Here is a 25,572-nt window from a genome sequence, read left to right on the forward strand (position 1 = left end):
TTAAAAAATCATATGTAGAAAAATGTGTTAAGTGTGTCGAAAACATGGCGTATCAGACAGTTCTTTCATTCGATATGCAGTACATGGGACAAAGAGGTTGCTGTTTGATCAATACGCTCGGAGGATATGATCGTGAGGTGGAAAACTTACGCAAAATTATTTCATGTTCTTTTTATTGTCGATGTTCTGACCACGGAGATTACATCTGCATTTTTTTTTTGCTTTCTTAACGCAGGGAGGTGCGGTATGAGTGCCTCGTTCTTGGCAGAATCAAGGAAGTGCCTGCCACCAAGTGTAGGTACCACTCATACGTGAACATTTCACGGAAACCCCGCTGCTGCTGTAGCCTTGGAGTTGTTTACAGCTGTGCATGATCTGAGCGGAAAAATTGTCTAAGCCAGCATGAATCCACAGGCGATACCAAAACATTTAGTACCTGTACCAGAAACGTATTTAAGTCACGCGTTGTGGCCGCTTTTCAAAGCAACGTTCTTTGCTGAAGTCACTAGGAGCTAGGCGTTACTAAATTGGCTGCATCTAGTACGAATTAAAGCGATATATCACGAAGACAATTTTCAGCGCTGTTGAGTTTGAGTAATTGGAATAGTGTGTGTTAGTTTTAGCTTTGAAAGTTCGCGCTGCAGGGGACGTTTGTTAGAGAAGAAAAAATGGCGGAAGATTTCGCGTGGTTATGCTAGATGCGAATTAGATGCGCTATCATTTCGGTTTTCATCCTCTATTTTAACTTCACAGCTCGCTGCGAGTGATAATGCTACTCTTGGCGCAGTGTTGTAGTGGTTAAGCGGTGCGTCACTGCCCTGTGATGGCAGGTGTCGCCAGCGGTGGGGCCTGTGATATCGAGGTTGGTATTTCCGAGCAACTTATCGTAGCTGACCACTAATTGAACTGCCACCTGCCACGGTTAGCAGTTTGCTCACAATCCAGTGCTCAGGTTCTGATGATGTCGCAAGATCACGTGACTCAGGTGGCCTACCTGCCACCATGTGGGTAGTACCCAGCCTCCCAGCTCTTCAATGTTGCAGAGGAATCGGGCCAACATCGGCGAAATTGGCAAGGGTGGCTCAAGTCCTAGCGCACTAAAATACCCAGAAAAGCAACCTAGGTGGCACCTAGCCCAGCTAGGTCACATGACTTTGTGACGTCTTCAGAATCTTCCTACACAGAGGAACTGCACAGGAATCGACTAAACGGCTTAGTGGAAGCTCTAGTGATAGCGCTCTAAAGGTTGTCTAAACTTGGCTACGGCTTATTTGAAAGATTTGTTTAGGCATTTTATATTGCAGATAAGCCGTAGCCTTGTTCAGCCAGTAATTATGTCTTTTCTATTTCTCTATTCACGACAGTCTTCCTCCGTTTTTCTTCCTTATTTTTTCTTTCTCTCTTGGCTTGATGTTGGTTTGGCTTGCTTTGGCTTGGCACCGATCCGCATGGACGCGTAACCGTGGAAAGCCAAGAAAGAACTACAGCTAGAGCGGGCTTGAGTTACACGAAAATTGAGGACGGGCTCCTGCAAACGGCTTTCGGTGTAGAATAACGTAGCCTGACTGCACGGGTTGCACCTGTCTACACTCCACTAGAAAAAGAGGAAGGCAGTAATAAAGGCCACTTTTGAAGGGCTATTCCTGCAAAAAGGGTGTGGCGTATATGACACTGCCACCAGGAAGTATACACTTTCACGGATGCTACAACAGCCGCACTGCACAGCTTAGAAGCGAACATCTCTAGATTTCCCACTTTTGACATAGGCTGCACATCAATATGTCTGCAAGCAATGGCTTCACAGCTCTAGCACCCTTACATGTGTGCCGAGAGCTGCGTAGATGTCATTTGGACTGATGCAATTCAGTTTTGGTGTCATTATGGCGAGCGTATTTGTTTGTCATTTAAAGAAGCCATCCAAAATGGTAGTTGCGACTGAATCGCCCCGCCGCGTGCCTGTAACCGCTTTGTCGCCAAGAAAATTGGCTTAACAGCTGCAGACGCCTCTTACTTTTTCACCACACTCTTAGAAATATGGCATTGGCAAGGGGCGAGAGGTTAGCCTTTTTAGGGACTAACTGGCCTGCCACTGGCATTCATCTTTTTCGGGACTAACTGCAAAAGGTTGAACTGTTGGTCCCCTCAGAAAGGGTGGTACAGCTAGTCACCGGGAGACAACTTTACTGAAAAAATGAAAACGAAGCGCGATTTACAGCGTCGTTTAGAGCGGGAGATTTTCCGACGGCATTTGACACATGTAATAACGATAAAGGAAGCAGAAATAAACACACTTGGAAACGCCAGGATTCGACCTGACAACCTCCGGATTGGCAACCGAGTGCGGATATTTTGACGAAGTAGAAAAAGGCCGCCACCGCCTGGAATACGTTGAAGTAGCGAGCGTTAGCTTTTTGGTTTACTAGACGATGAAAGCGAAGAACACGCCGCTCGTCTCGAGAAACGGAATGTCATACCCTTCGAAACGGTGTGGATTGCCACCAAGCTCGCCTACGCGTTCACGCACGCCGTCTAGCGGAACGATCGTCACCTGGCGCCATCTATCAGAGAAATTCCGATGCACGTCTACCCAGTGTCGTGTTTCGCCCCCCTTAAGATACGTACCAAACAAAATTTGCTTCGTTTGGGGGGTCAAGTTGGGCCTAGGTTTCGGCTTGCGGTGTGATATGGTAACGCTTCAATTAGTAATTGCATGTATACAATGTTTGCCTATTATGTAATTGTAGTTTCATTGCTATACCACAACCCATAGGCTTTATTTGCCTACCAAATTCGGTATACAACTGTCCCCGGATGGGTGCCCGTGGTTGGCGGAGTATATATAGCGGAACGAATGTGCGCAGATGCACGAAACCTGATTTAATATCTGCTGTGGGTCCTTGAACCCAAAATATTAAGCTTCTTTTAGAAATAGGGCGGAGTGCTTGGCTTCGCTTGAAGATCGGCAGCGGTGCACTGGCGGGCACACACCTTAAAACATATACCTGCTTTTGCAGCTGACAGTGCAGTCACACCTACCCTGACCGAATTGTCTACCGGGCCGGGCCATTTACGCATCTTCTGGTATCTACTGGCTCTGCTACGCATCAGGAGCTCGACAACGACGACTGCGCATCTACAGGCGCCTGCTGACGCTATAAAAAGCGGAGCGCGGAATCGCCTTCCTCAGTTCTGCAACGGTGCACCAGCGGGCACACACCTGAAGACGTATTCCTGCTTTTGCAGCTGACAGCGCAGTGACACATACCATGACCGGATTGTCCACCAGGCCGGGCCATTAACGAATCTTCTGGTATCTACTGCTCTGCTGCGCATCAGGAGCTCGACAACGACGACTGTGCATCGACAGGCGCCTGCTGATGCCATGAAAAGCGGAGCGCGGAATCGGTTTGCTCAGTTCGGCAGCGGTGCACCAGCGGACACACACCTTAAAACGTATCCCTTCTTTTGCAGCTGACAGCGCAGTGGCACCTACCCTGACCGGATTGTCTACCGGGCCGGGCCATTTACGCATCTTCTTGTATCTACTGCTCTGCTGCGCATCAGGAGCTCGACAACGACGACTGTGCATCGACAGGCGCCTGCTGATGCCATGAAAAGCGGAGCGCGGAATCGGTTTGCTCAGTTCGGCAGCGGTGCACCGGCGGGCCCACACCTTAAAACGTATCCCTTCTTTTGCAGCTGACAACGCAGTGGCACCTACCCTGACCGGATTGTCTACCGGGCCGGGCCATTTACGCATCTTCTGGTATCTACTGCTCTGCTGCGCATCAGGAGCTCGACAACGACGACTGTGCATCGACAGGCGCCTGCTGATGCCATGAAAAGCGGAGCGCGGAATCTGTTTGCTCAGTTCGGCAGCGGTGCACCAGCGGACACACACCTTAAAACGTATCCCTTCTTTTGCAGCTGACAGCGCAGTGGCACCTACCCTGACCGGATTGTCTACCGGGCCGGGCCATTTACGCATCTTCTGGTATCTACTGCTCTGCTGCGCATCAGGAGCTCGACAACGACGACTGTGCATCGACAGGCGCCTGCTGATGCCATGAAAAGCGGAGCGCGGAATCTGTTTGCTCAGTTTGGCAGCGGTGCACCAGCGGACACACACCTTAAAACGTATCCCTTCTTTTGCAGCTGACAGCGCAGTGGCACATACCCTGACCGGATTGTCTACCGGGCCGGGCCATTTACGCATCTTCTGGTATCTACTGCTCTGCTGCGCATCAGGAGCTCGACAACGACGACTGTGCATCGACAGGCGCCTGCTGATGCCATGAAAAGCGGAGCGCGGAATCGGTTTGCTCAGTTCGGCAGCGGTGCACCAGCGGACACACACCTTAAAACGTATCCCTTCTTTTGCAGCTGACAGCGCAGTGGCACCTACCCCGACCGGAGTGTCTACCGGGCCGGGCCATTTACGCATCTTCTTGTATCTACTGCTCTGCTGCGCATCAGGAGCTCGACAACGACGACTGTGCATCGACAGGCGCCTGCTGATGCCATGAAAAGCGGAGCGCGGAATCGGTTTGCTCAGTTCGGCAGCGGTGCACCAGCGGACACACACCTTAAAACGTATCCCTTCTTTTGCAGCTGACAGCGCAGTGGCACCTACCCCGACCGGATTGTCTACCGGGCCGGGCCATTTACGCATCTTCTGGTATCTACTGCTCTGCTGCGCATCAGGAGCTCGACAACGACGACTGTGCATCGACAGGCGCCTGCTGATGCCATGAAAAGCGGAGCGCGGAATCGGTTTGCTCAGTTCGGCAGCGGTGCACCAGCGGACACACACCTTAAAACGTATCCCTTCTTTTGCAGCTGACAGCGCAGTGGCACCTACCCTGACCGGATTGTCTACCGGGCCGGGCCATTTACGCACCTTCTTGTATCTACTGCTCTGCTGCGCATCAGGAGCTCGACAACGACGACTGTGCATCGACAGGCGCCTGCTGATGCCATGAAAAGCGGAGCGCGGAATCGGTTTGCTCAGTTCGGCAGCGGTGCACCAGCGGACACACACCTTAAAACGTATCCCTTCTTTTGCAGCTGACAGCGCAGTGGCACCTACCCCAACCGGAGTGTCTACCAGGCCGGGCCATTTACGCACCTTCTTGTATCTACTGCTCTGCTGCGCATCAGGAGCTCGACAACGACGACTGTGCATCGACAGGCGCCTGCTGATGCCATGAAAAGCGGAGCGCGGAATCGGTTTGCTCAGTTCGGCAGCGGTGCACCAGCGGACACACACCTTAAAACGTATCCCTTCTTTTGCAGCTGACAGCGCAGTGGCACCTACCCTGACCGGATTGTCTACCGGGCCGGGCCATTTACGCATCTTCTGGTATCTACTGCTCTGCTGCGCATCAGGAGCTCGACAACGACGACTGTGCATCGACAGGCGCCTGCTGATGCCATGAAAAGCGGAGCGCGGAATCGGTTTGCTCAGTTCGGCAGCGGTGCACCAGCGGACACACACCTTAAAACGTATCCCTTCTTTTGCAGCTGACAGCGCAGTGGCACCTACCCCGACCGGAGTGTCTACCAGGCCGGGCCATTTACGCATCTTCTTGTATCTACTGCTCTGCTGCGCATCAGGAGCTCGACAACGACGACTGTGCATCGACAGGCGCCTGCTGATGCCATGAAAAGCGGAGCGCGGAATCGGTTTGCTCAGTTCGGCAGCGGTGCACCGGCGGGCCCACACCTTAAAACGTATTCCTGTTTTTGCAGATGAGGAAATTTTTTCTAATCACTTTCGTTACTTTACTACTTGAGCGCGCTGCCGAATAGAGCCCTATGTTTGCATCTTTGTTCGTTGTTGTTTGTTGTGCTGAAATCTGATGACGAAAGATGCGAAAGACTGATCAAAGCAGCTTGATGAATTCCGAAGAGAGATGCGCGTTGAAATGCGCACACTTAAGGACAGTGTCAAGTTTTGCTCGGACACTTGTGATAATGTGAAAGAAATTCAGAAAGACATTAAACAACTGAAGCACGACTTGAAACAACTCATTCGAAAAAACATAGAACTTGAAGAGAAAAATCTGGCCTTGCCTGCTCGAGTAGGCGAACTAGAACAGTACTAAAGGTCGAACAATCCAGAAATGAAAGGACTACCTGGAAGCTGTAATGAAGTGGCTGCAGTGAAAATCATAGCTGAGCCACTGGGTGAGGGACTGACAGATGCCGATAATGACATATGCCACGAAGTTCGAAGTGTGAATTACAGTGATAAAAACGTAATCATCCGCTTCACTCGCCCATCAAAGCGAAATAGCATCTTGGAAAAGGCACGGATGACACGCCTAACAACTGAGTCCCTTGGATTTGATTGCCCAAGCAAGTCAGTTTTTGTTAATGAACATCTCATTCGAACAAGTAAAGTGCTGCTTGGTGCTGCTATTTCTCTTAAGAAGGCAGCAGGCTGAAAGTTTGTTTGTACGAGCAATGGCAAAATTCTTGCAAGGCAAAGCGAAACATCAACGGTTCTACGCCTAACTTCAATGCATGATTTGGATCTCATGACGTCTGCAACCGTAAACTCTTCCGCAACTGTAGACTCCTCATGGGGTAAAATGGGTGGTAACTGTAGAAAACTTTGACAAACACCAAAATGCCTCTCCCAGTCCTTCCCACAGATTTAAAAACCCACCTTGGAATTGACTATCTTTTCGACGCTCCCCTTAAATGCTTTCATAATAATGCCCGGCCTCTTTGCAATAAATTTGATGAATATTCAATGCTACTGGCAAGCTTTGGTTTCGACTTTGATGTACTCATGATATCCGATACGTGGTATGAAATGACCATGTGTTCACGCTTCATTGATGCGAAACTTTTTTCCTAAATCGTCACAATGGACGGAAAGGCGGTGGTGTGTCCCTGCTGGTGAATCAATCCGTGAAGTGTGAACTGCTCCCAGAGTTAAGCTTAACTGATTGTTGCGAAATTCTCACAGTTCCCAGCAACTGTGCTGTTTTCTAAGTTTTTACCGCCCTCCAAGTGGTGATCAGAATGTTTTCCTGGAATGTCTGGACTCCCTCATTCATTTCATTGATTATAAGTGTAACATTGTATGGGGCGGTGATTTTAGGAATGATATGTTGTGCATTAATACTACTGAGTAGAATTTTGAAATTCTTCTTTCCTCAAATGGCTGCTCAAACATAATAAGAGAACCCACTCGCATTATTTCCAATATGGCAACGTTGCTTGATATTTTTATTACTAATTTTGATATGGCCCACATTAAGAGTGTTGTAATCTGCTGCGACATTAGTGACCACATATGAATTTATGTGTGAAGAAAAACATCGCACAAAGAGGTTGTCTGACCAGCCTTATTACCGCCAAATAATCACTGAGCATAGACTGAACACCTTCCGCTGAGCAGTAGAAAATAAGACATTGGATGACATTTCTTCTATAATGTGTCCTACTAGCGCATATCACACTTTTAAGCAAGTTTATGGCTCTGTATCAAAATAATTTCCCTTTACGAAGGTAACAAAACGAAGAAGAATTAGGAAGCCATGGATTTCATCGTGTTTGTTGCATCGCATCGAGGTAAAACCAAACTTTACTGGAACTCTATCAAAATGAGAGAGCCTGATGACTGGAAACTGTACAAAGCTTAACGCAACCAATTAAACCGCGATATTAGAACCGGTAAGGACTGTACTACAATGATATCTTTGAGAGTAGCGGCAGGCGTATGGATATATTGTGGGAACAGCTTTCCAACATCATTAAACCATCAAATATTACCAAAGCTCCTGATATTTTAACAGTTAATGGTGTTGAGATTAGTAGGTTCGACTTGGCTAATGCGTTTAATGATTCCTTCCTTGATAACTCGCGGTCACAATATAACCCGGAAGCGATCGAATTTTTCGAGACTAACCATCCGCAGAGTGTTTTTCTTACTGCAGTTGACAAAGAAGTTCGATCAATCTTCAGGAAACTACACAATAGCCCATCGCGAGATGCGGGCGGAATTCAAATTTATCCTGTTAAGCATGTTATAGATGTTATTTCACCCTCACTAAATCATATCCTTAATCTATGTCTTAGAACTGGTACGTTTCCCACGGAGACGAAAGTTGCTAGAGTACTGCCTGTATTTAAGAAAGGTGATCGCAATAATATCGGGAACTATAGACCAATGTCCCTTCTACCAGTGTTTTCCCCGCTATTATCACCCGCTCTCAACGCGATTTTAAGAAAGGATTTTCTACTGAAAGTGCATTAGTGGCACAAAAATATTTATCTTAGAAATCTTTGAAGAAAAAAGGTTATACTTGGGGTTTTCATGTATAACTGCTGCTACAGGTGATGAAGCCACGTTGGCAGTGACACCACCTTTAGCACGCACCGAGGTTGTCCGACACTGGGGCTTCGCTCGCGAGGGGCGCAGCGGGGTTTACGGAGCTTCTCCCAAGCGAACACCCCTAATGAAAGCCGGGCGCCAGGCCGGGAGACGCTTGTACCCATTTTTACCGGTGGGTGTCCGGCGGTGGGTCTCAAACCGACCACCTCCTATACCACCGCTATACATGTGCGCATGTATAGCGATATTTTTTGATGAGGGGGAGGGGAGGGCTTGACAGGACACAACCAATTTTAATGGCCGCAGTCTTAGATTCGAGAAACCGAAACTATACCGCCATTTAGTTCCCGGACGTCATACTCACTTGTCACACCTTTATCCACCATGTTGAACCGTGACGTCATCATTGTCAGGCGGCAGGTTGTTGTTTCTACAATGCTATTGTAGATGGCGCTACAAGTCTCAATGCGAGATGCGCTGTTTTCTAGTTGCAGCCGCAGATGGTGCTTTGATCTCAGGGTGGTAGGAGACCTCACGAAATCTTGAAATGTGAGGAGTAATTGCTGCCAGAGAGCGCTGTGGTCAAAGGTGGTAGGAGACCCCAATAAACCTCGAAACGTGATGAGTAATATCCCTGTCACACGGGCACTTTCGATCCTCATTGAACTCGATCTGCATCGAGATTTTCAATCACGCTCGAAACGTCCAGTGCTACACGGGCATTTTCAATGCTCATTGAGAAGTTGCCCTCATGTGTGTTAGGTGGCGCCAAATGTTCCGCCGACAGCCATAACAAGGTGATGTCCGGCAACACTGTGCAGTCGGGGGCAGCGGCAGCCAAATAAGCAGCCAGACGTGATAGCGATCCAGAAAGGAAAACAGTAACGCCGAAAAACACGCAAACACAGTAGAAGAACGACGTAGGACTTGCGCTATCTAGCCCAAATAGAAGTTCTTTTAAACTATATGTGATAGCGGTTGGCGCCAAAACCTAAATCTGTGTTGTCACAACTGTGTAGATTATTATGAGTCTAAAAAGGTAGTGTGAGATTGCTCTTATGATGGTGATGGCTGCTGACCCCGAAGTTCAGATTGAGGCGGCTAAAAGAAAGACACACAGTGTAAAAAGACAGCTACTTTTAGCGAATGGGTTGTGCATCGCAGCTGCGGTTGCGTGCGATGGTACAGTCCAGCGGGAAAGGTGGATGTACAATCGAAACGAACGCTGGTTTGAGGACACTCTCCCTCACCTTGGTGAGCGGTTCTTTAAACAGAGCCTCCGTGTGACTCCTTCGACGTTCCGGTATACAGTCGAAGCTTGCCGGCCCCTGCTGCAGCGCGTCGACACGAATATGCGGTTGGCCATCTGTCGAGAAGCGCGTTGTAGTGGCGATGTATAAGCTGTGCTCCTCAGCAGAGGATATGTCTGTGTCCAATCTTTTCGGCCTGGGGCGATGTACTGTGAACACCATCTATCGGGAGTTTTGTGACGCCGTAGTGTGCCTACTCGAGGACAAGTGGATCAACAGGTCTCTACAGAAGCAATGGGCTACCAAATTAGAGGGTTCAGTGCCGTTTGCGATTTCCCACAAGCGATAGGGGCACTCGACGGTTGCCATTTCCCCGTGTTGCCGCCCAAGGAAAGCACGTCAGACTTCTACAACTACAAAGGCTGGTGAGTTATCTCATATTTGGCTTATGTAGAACTTACATGTTGCACCATAAAGGCAGCATTGCAGCGATACGAATTTGATAATGCAAAAGTCTTCAGTTCACAAGTCATTGTGCATGTCCATGATTTGATTTGTGAAGAATTCTTTTTTTTCAAAGGCACAGCATTGTGCTGCTTGGCTTGGTAGATGGCCGGTACCGCTTTCGGTACGTGAACGTTCGCTCACCAGAGCGCTGCCACGATGCCCACATCTATCAATGTTCCCAACTGTCAGAGTTCATTGAAGGACCAACATTTCAGGCTCCAGCTGTAGTCACCAGTGGAACAGATGTGCCTCCACTTATACTCTGCGATCAAGCGCTTCCCCTCACATCCCACTTAATCAAACCCGTAAGCCACAGCCCACACCTGGATGCCGACATGAAAAGATTGAATTACCACTTGTCGAAGGCTAGAAGGGTAGTCGAGAACGCGTTTGGCAGAATGAAGGCAAGATTCAGGTTCTGCATGAAGAGGATGGAGAGCAGCCTAGATGCAGCTCCACTAGTGATCCGCGCCTGCTATACGCTGAAAAACATCTGTGAAGTGTTTGGCGAACACGTCATGCAAGACTGGACTTCTGATGCAAAAATTTCCGAGGCCCTGTATGAGCAGCCACAGAGACACACAGATGCTCAAACCGCAACTGGTGCTGCAGTACGAGTTGCAATCCTAGAATACTACAAGCAGCGAGCACAGAACTGAGGTAAATTGTGCTATCCTTTTACATTAACCGTGTTTCTGGCTGGCTAGTTGGTGCAATGCATTCACTTTAAGAAACTGTGTAAAAAGATAAGAGAACACAAAGCAGACGCACAGAAAACTTGAAAGGTTATACCTCTTTATAGGCTTCGCAGGCAACACTTTACAAAGCAATGTATATATCACATTCAACGGAACCAAATCAAGAAGATGAAGGACAAGACAAAAAAGGCACTGGCTAGCTTTATTTTGTCCTTCGTCTTTGTACGCTGGTCCTATTGTTTGACCATGAATTACCAACACGCCCACAATGCTGTGTTTCTACAGAAAATATCACCCGAAAAATATCAGACTGCTGCGAAATATTGCTCAGGTACTGGAACAGGCGCAAAAACATGAAAAAGCAAGAACGACAAATAACACAAAAAATCGGAAGGAGTAACCTCGGATATCGAACTGCATGTGGTTAACGTTAACATAGCCATGATTATTGTAAATCATTCAGGTACTGCAAAAAGCGAAAAAATTAAAACAGTAGATAAAATCATAAGGAGTCACATTAGATAATGTCATATTGCACAAAGTTAACCCAGCCTTGGGTAGCACAAATCACCGCGCAACATTGCGCAAGCACTGAAGAAAATGCAAAATATGCGCACGAAAATGAAGAGACAAAATCTGGTGTCACATCACATGATGTCATAATGCATGTGGTTAAGACTGCATTCAGTATAGCAAATTGCTGCGCAACATCGCGCAGGCACTGACACAAGTTCAAAAAATGCACAACAGCAAGGAAAGCAAAACAATAGATAAAATCTGAAGGAGTCGCATTAGATAATGTCATATTGCACATAACACAGCCTTTAGTACCACAAATCACCGCACAACGTTGCGCAGGCGCTGAAACAAATGAGAAAAATCGCACAAAAAAAATGTGGAGTCAAATCAAATGATGTCATATTGCATGTGGTTAACACTGCCTTCAAAAACGGCTGCAGTGGTGGCCTAGTCGATTGAACATCCGCCTCGCATGCGGGAGGTGCTGGGCTCGATCCCCAGTGCCGCCGGGTACTCACCAGTGATACAATAGGGTACAAGATTTTCTTTGGTCTGGTGTTCGGCTTATTTAGGGCGAAATGCTTGGGCAAGGGTCTTTCACCCCACATTGAGAAGTCGAAAATAGCTTGTGCCATGGCGCTCTTTGGCCATAGATGCCCTTGCGCCATAAAATACCATAATCATCAACATTGTCATCAAAATCACAAATTGCTGCATAATATTGCACAGGCGCTGAAACAAGTACAACAAATGCACAACAGCAAGAAAGAAAAACAACAGCATAAAACTTGCGTCACATCAAATATTGTCGGACTGCATACAGCCTTGAAGAAAACGTCACACAGAATAAAAAAGTGCATGAAAGCAGGGGCAAGACATCAAGAAAACCGACGAGTCTGAAAACTAAACACAAAAATAAAACCCACAGGCAAAATAAAAACCGGCAAAATAGAAACATACAACTCTGAAAAAATTCGAATAATTCTTAAGTTCATTAAAAAAAATTGCAGTGGTTTAGCTCAGGTTAAACCTAGTTGAAATGCGAAAGCTTCGTTTCCTCGGCACGTTGTCTACGCACAGTCTCATTACGGCGCTCTCGAGGCGGTATCTTCCGCAGTTCAGTCACCCCGGAACGTGGCACGACTTCTTTTAGCCGCATCCTCGTTACGGCGCTTCTAGAGTCCTGCGGTGCGCTTTTCTGGCGTCTCTTGAGCGCGTTGTCCTTCCTCGTTTCGTTCTGTCGTTGTTGCGTCTCTTTCGCGCTCTCCATAGCGACTACAATACACTGAGGCGAAGCGCGCATATATATATATATATATATATATATATATATATATATATATATATATATATATATATATATATATATATATATATATATATATATATATATATATATATATATATATATATATATATATACCCCAGCGAGGCGACACCTCCTCTCCCTCTACCGCAGCTGAGCACATCTGGTGGAGCGAGCGGCGACGGCAGCGGCATCGACGGTGGCGCCATTTGTTGGAGCGCGGCTGCAGCGTTGCTAGGCAACGGCGGCTCATGGTCAGGCCACGCGCATACGGCTGAAGTGCGCGACGAGCCGAAATGGCTCGCTGGCTGGAGTAGTAAAGCTTTCGCTTTAAAACTTTGTGATGGCATTCACCAATTTCTCTTGCAGCGGCAAGTGCCGCTGCCTCATCTCCATTTCTCTGGCGTGACACGCTTCAAGGCTCTCACGCAGCATCCTCTGCTCCGTGAGCAGAGCTCGCCTGAAGTCGGACGAAGCAGTCCGCAGCCTGTTCCTGGGGTTTTGCTGCTCGCAGATGCCTGCCTGCCCCTCGGCTCCTCCGTCCTCAATGGCCGCCGACTCGGCTGCAAAGCCTTCGGCCCAGCTGTCGTCTGCGTTCAGTGCAGGCTCCTGAGAATTAGCTAGTGCGGGGCTGCCATCTTAAGCGGTCCTGGTGTCGGCGCCCGCCATGAGGTCAAGAATGATCTGCATCAGATAGAAGACCGAAACAGGGCCGGAATGAGAAAAATGGGGGCCCTGGCGATTTTTTACGAAGGCGATTTTTTATCAGCGACAACTTGGAAAACGATCGTTCGGTCTCACAGCTTGCGCCGGGTATGCTTAAGAAATTCGCAAAGAATAGAAAGGTTCCGAAACGCACCAGTAAGGTTTATTTTGTGCAGCAACTTCATTATTCCCAGGGGACTCGTGTCCTGGCACACAGAGTTGTGCAGAAGGTTCGCAAACTGAACGATTTTATCGGAAAATGCTGGCTCCAAATTATTTTTGTAGGTTTTCGTCATGTTCTCAGCCTGCTGTGCCAGAGTGGCCTCGCTCCCAACTTCTGTCAGCAATTTTAAGAATACGAACCTTTCGCAGAGTTCAGTGTAGGGAGCCTTTCGCACTCCCAAAGCAGAGCCTAGACTGTCAAGTACAACATTGTAGGTCTCTACCATTAAATTTTTTCCACCAACATCTGTATAGAAACTGCAGTTTTTCCGGAAAAAATGCAATTAGCAAAAGTTGTTGTTCTTTACAAAAAAGGAGATCGCAACGCCCTCGCCAACTACAGACCAATCTCTATTTTGCCAGTGTTTTCAAAAGCATTTGAGAAAATGCTCCATCTAAAAATGTCAAATTTCATCCATAAATTTAACTTGCTAACACCATTTCAGTTTGGATTCTGCACAAGCAAATCAACTGAACTTGCATTACTCCAACAAAAGGAATATATAATAAAGCAACTTGAAAACAAAGCTATTGTCATTGGTGTATTTGTGGACTTCTCAAAGGCTTTTGACCTGGTAAATCATAAAATCTTACTAAACAAATTACACTACTATGGTATCCGAGGAAAAGCACTCTCATTGTTAAGTTCTTATTTGTCGTTTAGACTGCAAGTGGTGCACATAAATGGTATACGGTCTGAACCAAAGCCGCTCTTCTGCGGTGTCCCCCAAGGCTGTACGCTAGGGCCTCTACTCTTCAATATTTACCTAAACGATATTGTCAACATTAGCGATAATACAAAGTTTTTCATATGCTGACGATACGAGCGTATTTTTTTCGGGTGAAAATGTTCATGAACTTATCAAACAATGTAATGCCACAATGAAAGCCCTTGAGGTCTGGTCTGCAGTTAACCTGATGCAAATAAACGAGAGTAAGACCAAAGCAGTCATATTTAGGCCGAAAAATAAAGTTATCCCACCGCACGATAATATTATATTAAACTCGCGGGCTGTAGAAATTGTTGAGCAGTTTAAATGCCTTGGGGTCATATTTTCTGCCAGTATGTCATGGGATTATCATGTCAATTATATCTTGAAAAAAATAGCTCAAATCACTGGTGTTATAGGCCGTCTAAAATACATACTTCCCACAAAAACTAACATGCTGGTATACAATTCAATATTCAATTCGCATTTAAACTATTGCCAGTTGGTGTGGGGCACTACAACATTCACTAACCTTGAACGTATTCATTTAATGCAAAAAAGATATCTCCGAAATGCATATAATTTACCGTTCCGACATCCAAGTGCAGCTTTCTTTTGTCATTCCAGAGTTATTAAAGCACATAATCTTTATAAATATCGCCTCAGTGTTACTTTTAAAACAGAAATCAAGAAGAATGTAACAAATCATAAAAATTTAGCAGAACTAAGGAAAAAAGAATCAGTCTATCCAACAAGACGTGGCGAAGAATGGACTGTGCCAACACCTCGGCTAAATCTTGGTAGGGAATGCCTTCAGTACACACTTCCATCTCTTCTAAATAGGTATATCTACATTAACCTCGATTTGTTTTCTTTTTCACGTCGTGAACTACATAATTTGTTTTTGAATAACATTGTTTAAGTTTCATTATGTATACATATTGCTGTTTCGTGTATTCTCCGGTGTTTCCTTGATGTGCTTGTTTTTTTGTTTTTTTTTAAATTGTATAAACTCTTGGGTTACCTCCCTGTCAATAATTAGGATTGTAGACTCGTCAAGCTGCCCAAGGGCAGCTTTTTTCTACGATTCCTCCATCTGTAGTGCTAGATGGGAAATAAACTTTGATTTCGTCAACGAGACGTTCCCAGACAGACTTTGCCATATGCTCGATAAATTTATCACAAATGGTTTTTGACAGATACGATGGGTGACCTTTTCCTTTGTTCAAATAGCCTTGGATGTGTTCCTTAAGAAAGGGATCAAACTTGGCAATGGCCTCAAGCACTCCCATATAATTGCCATTTCTCGGTGAACCAAAAATCTCCCCACTGCCCCTAAACGCTAGGTTGCGCTCAGCTAGAAGCTTAACTACAACGACTACGCGCTTCAACACCTCTATCCAGAAAGCGGTTTCAGTGACAAGATGCTTAACCAGCTCCTTGTCAATTGTGCTGCGCGAGTTAGAGCGGGCGAGCCATGCTGCCACGCAGTTCCGATGCTCGACGCTATTTTAATGTGCGCAAACCTTTTCTTCTGTTCTTTTCCTATCAGAAAAGCCACGCGTGGTGAATGCACTGGGGTTGCTTGAAATCGAAAATAGTTTGCACATGAAACACTAAACGAAACTTTTGGACTCCGAGTACATTAACCAGTGTCGCCTCCCAATTTACAGCGTTTCGTACGAAAAGATGAGGTGAAATATATCTGAGTTTTGTATTGCATTTCGGAAGGCGGAAAATTTTCTGCCCGATGTTCAAAATACAAAGGCCCTTTCTAAAGGCATGCACTCCGAAAGCTGTCAGTAACAAAATCCGGCCACTTAGCAAGGTCACTTCAGAGAATCTCGCAACGTACCTCTTGCTACGGGGGTGTCTGTACTTCTCTGTTGCTGCAAAGAGAAGCCGTCTATTTCGTCCTCTCGAGGCACACTTTGTGGGTGGGAACATGATTATTTGAAGCCAAACTAACAGGAAACAATTGAGTCGGTTCTTGGAACGTTGTTTCCTGGCGCTCGTCAGTAGAAGGAGGCTCATCGGGGAGGCTTGGCACCTGTTGATCAGCAGTAGAAGAGATCGGGCGTGGTGGACCGGGCACCTGGAGCTCTGTGGCAGGGGCCCGGCCGAGTAGCATAGACGTTGCTGACTCAGTAACAGGACAGGGCTTGGTTAGCGCCGGTTGCTCAGAAATATGGACGACCGAGGTTGGCACCGTCTTCACAGGATCAAGACAACCAAGATGAGTCAAACTTTGCTTCTTGCCAGGAAACCGTGGTGATGGAGTTGGTAAGTCCTCCACAGAAGCACAGTCTGTACTATTGGGAGTTTGACACGGAATCTGGCTAGAGCGATCATACTGCTCCACGGAAGCTTCATTCAGTAGGTTCTTTGTCATCTTTGATAGCTTCCTTTCACGCTTTTCTCTTTCTAACTTCGTTTATCGTTCAGACGCACCACACTGATGCTTCCGACCGAGAATTTTCGCATGAATAGATGCTAATTGTTCACCGCACCGGGAACTTTGTCAGTCCGACGCGACCGCAGGTGTCCAACGGTGGCCGTCCCGATGACTGGCGCACGCTGCTTGGATGGTCCGTCCGTGGCTGGCCGAGAGTGGTGCGCCCCCCGGGAGCTCCTCAGCGGGCGGGCGTATGCAAGCTTAACCGGCGGCTCGGGGATAAATCGCAGCCCGCGATCAACTTCCTTTCATAGACCTGCGCCGCGTCTGTCTGTTACTAGCGCCAAAGCAGGCGTTCACATACGCACAGAGTTCTTGTACAAATTCCCTCCTTCTCCATACAAACCCACTCCTTCTCCCGTTCCGGCCTCGTCTTCCTATTGGGTATAGGAGCAATCGTTTGTTCTGGGAGGTTCTCGATTTTTCTTTCGCCCCGTCGACGCCGATCGCGAGAAAGAAGGGGAGAGGCGACTCCTAGCGCGCGCGAAGTTACGCGCCCTCCGTCGCCTCTGAGGCATCTTTTTCTACTTCTTTCTGGAAAGTTCGGCGGCCAGTAAGACCTACTTTTTCCGTCGAGCGCGTGTGAAGGTGCGCAGCCAGTAGGCAGGAATGGCCCTGGAGACAGGTCTTTGTGCTCATCTCTCTTACTTCCCCCTGTACTCTTCTACAACCCTAGCCCGAACAGTGAACATTCCATGCCCCACGGCACGCGCACAAAAGCACATGCAACGTCTTGTTTCCTTTCTGGCCTAGAAACTGCCATCAGACTCATCAACATCTGCTATCGGACTCATCCCCCCGCCCAAATTACCATCACGGTAAAGAAAACTCGAATGGGAGGCACTGTTGGGTACTGCGGCACATCCTTTCTATGAGAAGGGCAGCGGCGGAACTATTTGAGAGGTGGAGGGTGGCTGGTGGTGACGAGGGGCAAGGGAGATTTAGGTCCTCATCCCACGTTACATGTTTTAGGTGCTTCCCCTTGCCCCTCGTCTCGAGACAGCACTGGACAGGCGCACTGACACGAAACCACGAAAACTCTTCAAGCAAACGCACCTCGCTTCGTAAGAGGACCCCGCAGGGGTAGCGGGGGATACCTGTTTTTGCAGCTGGACAAGCTCTTCCCAAATGACCAGGCTAAACGTATGCTGGTACATTAGGCGCGGGCCCCGTCTGCTCGTTCTGATTTGTTCGGTTCATACATGTCGCTCGAAGTGCCGTTGCCCGTGGTTCTATATTCTGAGCAGGTTAGAATAAATGGGCCCCCATCTCCTACTGTCCGAGGTGAGGCCCTGGGCTGCAGCCTCCATAGCCTACACCCCCCCCCCTTAATCCAGCGTCGCAGAGAAACAATAATTTATCATGTTTGGCTGTTAATTTCTTTGGTCCATAAACAGGTGAGAAGTGTGGGATCACGCGTGTGTGAAACAAGGATGTCTCCAGTGACTAGCTCTGAACTGAAGCAGTGATATTAGACGAATTTTGTTTCTGGCCCACTTATATTCTTTTGCCACGTAGTGGATAGAAGTTGACCTTTAATCAGGCTTTCGAAATACCTTGGCAATGTTTCTTTCAAGGACATGTTGTCTTTGCTTACTGCCTGAGCAAATGCCTTTAGGTGCCACCTATGGCTGATTCTGTTGACATCATGACCGCACTTGCAACATAAGGTGGTTGATGCCTTAAATTATGTGATGGCTTGTAGCACTAAAAGACAGGATGACAGCACTAACACATATGACGCTGAGATGATGGAACAAGAAATAAACATCACTATGGTTCAAATGCAACCTAGCACATTCTATGTGCTTATCAACGTGCAGCAGTGCTAAAAGACAGTATGCAAATGTCAAGCTCTTTGCATTTTTTATGTGATGTCACCTTGACATGTTTATTTAACATTAGAGAGTGCCCCATATTTCTCGACCATAACATCATAGCTATTCCAATAAAGGCCATTTTTCAAAGTTCACTGTGATGTAAATGAAAAGGTGAGGAAATGATAGAGCATAACTTTTTTGGCAAGTGCATTGCCAATCTTAAATCTGATCTACATACCTCCTCTACAGTGGCTCCCCCAGAGCAGTGGGTTTCTTGAACGAGTGATGGGTCGTTGATTGGTAAGGACCCCAAGAAAGAATGAATGCGAGTGTAATGGGGCCATTGGATAGCGCCCGAGCCTGTGGTTGTTCTGTTTTGTTGAAGTCCCTAAAAGAGATGGTGTAGTATTATCAAGTACGCGTGATAAGTTATCAAGCACGCAGGCTGATGTATAGCTTGAGCCATGACTGTGTCAAACGTGCCGCGTATCATGCCAGTCATGTGTCATGTGCCAGCAACACCCGGCAATAAACGTTCTTTGTTCTGCCACTACCCACCGGCTACGTTCCGTTACTTCAGTGGCAACGAGGGTGGGATAGCTGCACGATGACAGCCAGGCCACCCGAGTTCGACGATACGACAGGTAGCTGGAGCAGTTACCGTGTTCGTTTGGAGGCCTTTTTTGAGGGCCACGGCATCACAGATCCGGGAAAAAAGCGTGCGCTTCTGGTGTCGGCCCTGAGCGACAACGTGGTTCGCGTGCTTCAAGGCCAGTGCCAGTCGGAATCGGTGAACAGCTTGAGCTACGAAGTCGTCATACAGCACCTGGACAACCACTTCGATCCAAAAGCCAATGAGATTGCAGCAAGCTACGCATTCTTTATGCGGAACCAAGCGGAAGGCGAAAAGGTACGGGACTACATCACCGACTTGAGATGTCTCGCAAAGGGCTGCAGTTTCGAAAAGTTTTTGGACCGCATGCTGCGGGATAGAATTGTCTGCGGAATCCGTGATGAACAAGCTCGACGACACATGTTGTCGCAACAGAAGTTAAGCCTGGCGGAGGTAGAAGCGTTTTCTCAAGCAGCGGAAGCCGCAGAAACGAATGTCCGGGCAATGCAAGAGAGGAGCTTCAACGACAACGGTGCTGCCAACTTCGCACAGAAGCACAGGAGGAATCCGCAGAAGTCCGGACGCGGCCATGGATCCATGACAGAGTCCACGCAGTGCGGAAGGTGTGGCTCGAACCATGGTTCGGAAGTGTGCAGACACAAGAAAGCGACGTGTCACAAGTGCGGAATGAAGGGTCACCTGGCAAGGATGTGCTCCAGCGGTCGCACTAACCGCTCAGGCACCTTTGCGGTGAAGGAGCTAGACGGCAGTGACGGAAGTAGCGAGGATATTCTCTACGCTTTGGAGGCTCACAACAACAGTAGGAACTTGTCCGCACGGCCATTTGAAAGGAATTTCATCTGGGAAGGCCGGAACCTGCGCATGCTGGTAGATACAGGGTCCACTATTAGCGTCATTCCAAGAAGGGTATTCGATAATAACCGCGAATGGTGGCCGCCACTGGAGAAGACTTCACTGCGCCTGACGTGCTTCCTGGGGCCGCTGCCGGTTCTTGGCCGAGTAGCCATGAAAGTCGAATGCAGTAACACGCAAGTGGACAGCTCGCTGGTTGTAGTGGATTGCAACGGGCCTCTTTTGTGCGGCCAGAACACCATACAGGCCTTCCGTAAGGCTGGCCTGGCACTACTGGAAGAATGCGCGTCGCAGAACATGCATGTAGTACACGGTGACGCCACGACGGCGAAACTTTTGACGGAATTTCCACAAGTTTTCGAGCAGAGTTTGGGTTGCTGTAAGGGACCACCCGTGAAACTACACAAAAAAGATGCCGCTCTACCACGCTTCCTCAAGGCTCGACCGGTGCCATACGCGCTTCGGGAAAAGGTGTCTGCAGAAATCGACCGCCAAGTACAGGAAGGAGTGCTTTCACCAGTGAGAGTTTCCGAGTGGGCTACGCCCGTCGTGCCCGTAGTGAAGCGAAACGGGGATATTAGGCTGTGTGGAGACTTCAAGTTAACCGTGAATCTGGCGACACATCTGGAACAGTATCCGTTGCCAAAAATTGAGGACATCTTCGCATCTCTGTACGGCGGAGAGGTGTTCACTACTTTGGATTTACGGCACGCGTATAATCAACTTCCACTGGACGACGAAGCACGAAAAATGGCCGTGTTGAACACACACAAAGGGTTGTTTGCATACAACCGCCTCGCTTTCGGCATCGCATCTGCTCCAGCTTTGTTCGAGCGCCGCCTCGAATCCGTTCTGCAAGGTCTTCCTCGCGTCAAGGTGTACTTGGACGACATCATTATTGCTGAAAAGAAGAACGACGATTCAACTCTCCGGCAAGTCTTCGAGCGACTGCGCGACAACGGACTCAAGTTGAACCTTGACAAATGCAGGTTCTGCGAGAAGCAAGTTACGTTCTTGGGCCACAAGATCGACGCAACTGGCTTGCACCCCCCTCAGAATATGGAAGCCATCACCGCCGCACCAAGACCAGAGACGGTGAGCCAGCTAAAATCCTTTTTGGGTTTGATCACATATTACGCAAAGTTTTTGCCGAATCTTGCAACCACGTTGGCTCCACTCTATAGGCTGTTGGCGAAAGGAGCACGGTGGCAATGGGCAGCCGAGCACGATAAATTCTTTCAGGCAGCCAAGCGCGCTATGGGGGAAGCGGAACTTCTCGTCCACTACGACCCCGAAAAGCCGTTGCGGCTTGAATGCGACGCTTCACCAGTGGGGGTCGGCGCGGTGCTGTCACACCGAATCGGGAACAAGGACCACCCCGTATCGTTCCGTTCGAGAGCTCTGACGCCGGCTGAGCGGAATTATTCGCAACTGGAAAAAGAAGCGTTGGCCTTGGTGTTCGGCGTTACCAAGTTTCGAGATTACTTGTTGGCAAATCATTTCACTCTCGTGACGGATCACAAGCTACTGACCGGGCTGTTTCACCGGGAACGGCCAATTCCGCACATGGCCGCGGGAAGAATCCAGCGCTGGGCTCTGTTGCTGTCGGCTTACCATTATGATCTCGATTACCGCCCAGGACACCTAAATGCTAACGCAGACGCGCTCAGTCGCCTACCCTTGCCGGGCTTGGGTGAACGAGAAGGGCAAGAATCAATGGAATACGTGCTTTATACATGGGGCCTAAATTCCATGGCCCTTTACGCTCGGCAACTAGCGGACCTAAGTCGCTCGGACGATAAGCTTCAGCGGATCAGGGGGTGGATCTCACGCGGCTGGCCACGGCACTTATCGGCAGAACAGCAACACCTGATGCCGTACTTTTCTCGCCGTAACGAGCTCGCCGCCAGCCACGACCTGGTATACTGGGGCCATCGAGTAGTGTTGCCCGAGGCGGCGCAGCGATGCATGCTAAAGGAACTGCACAACAGTCACCCCGGTATCACAGCCATGAAGCGCACAGTTCGAGCGCTATTTTGGTATCCTGGACTAGATAGGGACATCGAATTGTTAGTTAAAAGTTTCCCTCAATGTGTTCAATGCTGGCCCATGCCAGCTGCTGAGGTTCCGTCTCCATGGCCAGCGAGCAACAAACCATGGTACAGGTTGCATATGGATTTTGCAGGCCCCATCGATGGCTACCAAATTTTCGTTTTGGTTCACGCCGAGACAAAGTGGATGGAGGCCATACCTTTAAAGACCGCCACAGCAGAGACCACCATTCAAGTACTTGAGGGTATTTTCGCACGGTTTGGCCTACCATACTGCTTGGTATCGGATAAGGACCACAGTTCACAAGTGCCACCATGTCTAGTTTCTTGCAGGAAAGCCATGTGAAACACGTCCGAACAGCCCCATATCATCCTCAGTCAAATGGGTTGGCGGAGCGGGCCGTGCGGACGGTAAAAGAAGGGCTTCGAAAGAATTCAGCAGGGACATTGCAAGAACGAATAATCAAGTTTTTATTCCGTTATAGAACAACACCTTTGGAGCGAGGGAAATCGCCAGCGGAACTGCTGTTTGGTTTCAGTCCCAGAACCAGGCTGACGGCTTCACTCACGGACATCAAGGTCACAGAAAATGATTCCGGTGAACCTGTGCCAGCAGTGACAAAATCACCAACACGTTATCAACCAGGAAAGCCTGTATGGTCGCGCCAGTTTCGGTCTGCTCGGAAATGGATGCCTGCGACTGTGGTGTCCACGACGGGAGCGCGCATGGTTACTCTAGAAACACCGGAGGGATCGCAGCGCCGCCACGTGGACCAACTCAGGCATCGGCTCGACGTGGGGTCGTCCCCTAGCAAGCCGAGCCCAGTCCGGACCCCTGACGAAGCTCAAAGTAGCTCTGAGGAGGCAGAAGATCATCAAGGTACGGAGACACGGGAAGTCCGCTCTCAAGCTGAAGACCAACCACCACGTCGCTCGACACGCCCACGGAAGCCACCGGATCGTCTCACTTACTCCAGCTTAGGGGGAAGGGATGTAGTATTATCAAGTACGCGTGATAAGTTATCAAGCACGCAGGCTGATGTATAGCTTGAGCCAAGACTGTGTCACACGTGCCGCGTGTCATGCCAGTCATGTGTCATGTGCCAGCAACACCCGGCAATAAACGTTCTTTGTTCTGCCACTACCCACCGGCTACGTTCCGTTACTTCAGATGGAAAGTTGCGCAAGTTTATATAATTACTGAAAAGCAGAGCAGTATGGATTTAAAACCGATAAGAAAAGCCGGTCGTCAGGTGCACATTAAACAGAAACATGCCTGCCAGATTTTACATTCAGACACCAGGCTTGAAATGAATGGAGACGTAATGAATCAAAATTGCACGTTAGCGCTAAGCAGCGGGGTATATCTCTGGTGCTGCCAAAAGACTTTTTTTTTTTATCACTGCTTATAAATAGCTTAATGAGCAAGGCGGGTTCTCGGCGGTGATTTTCGGGCACCCTCCACTAGGCGTCGGAAAATATGCAGGGGCCTTGAAGCACGCCGAAAGTTCTTCGAACGTCTCCCTGAGTGTCTGAAGAGCATCGCGAACTCGTGATTGAAACCGCTTGCAACCATGCTTTTGTAACACTTCGGAATTCGACTGCCGTCGGTCCAAGCAAGTGAGTTGCTGCAAAATACAGCACGAAGTCGGTTTTCTCGTATTCACTGTGGGAAGAGTAGAACTACTCCATAACAAAAAACTATACGATGTCGTCACCGTCTACCATGGTCAACTCCATGGCCGACTCTAGTCTCGTTAGGCACTAAATCGGTCGCACACAAAAAATACACGGGAGAACTCATCACCTCCACGGTGGGCAGACGACAAGACCTACCTGCACGCGCTCGACTGAAAATTGTCGCTGCTGACGCGCTGGACCTGCACCACAGAACTGGTTCAGCACCGCACTGGCACCAGCACTTTTTCAGAATTGGTGCCGTGAAACAGCGCTGAATTGAATGCAGCGATAGTGCAATGACATCTTGTGAAGCGTGAATTCAAAGCAAACAAAAATAACAGGTGCAGTTGAAAACGCCAATGCCTGAGAACTTGGAGGCCGTCTAAAAATGCTTACTTACCGGTACATCTGCGTCAAGTTTATCTTGTGGCGCAGCTCTGCTGCTGTGCGATCGAACACGAGGGTCCGCAACGCCTCCGCGATTTCCGCAAACACTGCGGCGTTCCTCTGCTGGCGCCTCAAATGATTTAGGCGGTCCTGCCAGCAGTCGTTGAGAGCGGCTGTCTTGCACTTGCTCCACAGTTTGCGCGCCGATGAGCAGGAGGACGCCATCCTTGTTTACACTGACGACGAAGCTTGGAGCGTCATGTAGAGATTATTTTCCAAAATGTTTGCATATAAGCAGGCATAGTGCATGAAAATGTTCTGTAATGCATTTTCATCAATTACAACAACAAAAATTGTGGTTTTGCTTTGTTAACTAGTGTTTGTTTTTATAGCTTGGTGAGAGCGAGAGTGCTTTCGATTGTGCTTAGAACCTCGAGCACTCTTGAGTCGGCATCGTGTCAAGCAGGATCGAGCTCGATTGCGCTTGAAAGTGGCCGTGTGACAACCGCCTATCTGCATTCAGTTCGATGAGCATTGACTCAATGAGGATCAAAAGTGTCCGTGTGACAAGGGTATAATAGGTAACGCCCTTAAAAAATGAGGCTGCGCAGTGGCGCGGCCAGGAGTGCTCGCGCCTGGCCGTCCGCCATTAAAATCGTTCTGCAGCCATCTGTCATTACATCTCATTCATAGGCTTGCCGTCACGTAGCATTTTGTGTGAGGTGCTGGGGTCCGTTCATCGCCATCCTGGTCCCGGAGCTTCGGAGCCCTGCGCCTGCCGTGGTCGTCGGTCGTGTGCACGAGTACACTGAGGGGCTTTATGTGTACCTGGTCGCCCCGCCCGGCTGTGGCCCAACCCACCGGACCTGAACCGATCCCGCCGCTCACCCCAGTCCCGTCCCCCGCCCTCACCACAAGACACGACGAACTGACGACGTTGCCACGACCAGAATGACCCGTCCGCCCCGACACGCTGCCCACACATGAGGACACCTACCGCCTCCCTGGCCCTGCCGTTAGGTGCGTTCAAGGGCCTCGGCCGTCGAATCCTAGCAACCTTCGGCCCGCATGCTTCGTGGACTGGGACTCATTCGCTGATCGTCTCATCCACTGTGACGGCAAGCCCTTCACCTCCTTCTTCTGTATTCAATCACTTTTTAAGCCCATCGTCCTCTACAGCATTTCATCTTCACTGCCGATCTTCTCGTTCGCGGTCGGGACGATCCCCTGGCGGCGCAGTTGCGCTGGCAGGAGTGCTCGCGCCAGGCCGTCCGCCAATAAAATCATTATTTAGCCATCTGTCATCTCATTTCATTCATGGGCTTGCCGTCACGTAACAACATAACTAGGCCACCACAGCACAGAGGCTGAGAGAGGATATAAAAGTCTTATATGCGAAGCATATACATTTCCTGTGTTTTCCGCT

The 25,572-nt window shown here is 48.6% G+C and overlaps 2 protein-coding genes across 2 annotated transcripts in view; both read left to right on the forward strand.

Annotated features, from left to right (window-relative positions):
* The window catches only part of LOC144134588 (uncharacterized), a 184,010-nt gene that overhangs the window by 59,692 nt on the left and 98,746 nt on the right, over positions 1 to 25,572 (forward strand). The window contains exon 3 of the mRNA XM_077667478.1: positions 236 to 294. Within this exon, the coding sequence (XP_077523604.1) occupies positions 236 to 294 (59 nt within the window). The remainder of the gene's footprint in view (positions 1 to 235; positions 295 to 25,572) is intronic.
* On the forward strand, positions 20,650 to 23,615 carry LOC144133530 (uncharacterized). The gene is made up of 4 exons (XM_077666689.1): positions 20,650 to 21,122; positions 21,798 to 21,926; positions 22,565 to 22,959; positions 23,548 to 23,615. Exons 1-4 carry the CDS (start codon positions 20,779 to 20,781, stop codon positions 23,613 to 23,615), a joined length of 936 nt encoding a protein of 311 aa, XP_077522815.1. The 5' UTR covers positions 20,650 to 20,778.

This window comes from Amblyomma americanum, chromosome 5, assembly GCF_052857255.1.
Source record: "Amblyomma americanum isolate KBUSLIRL-KWMA chromosome 5, ASM5285725v1, whole genome shotgun sequence".
Taxonomy (NCBI): Eukaryota; Metazoa; Arthropoda; class Arachnida; order Ixodida; family Ixodidae; genus Amblyomma; species Amblyomma americanum.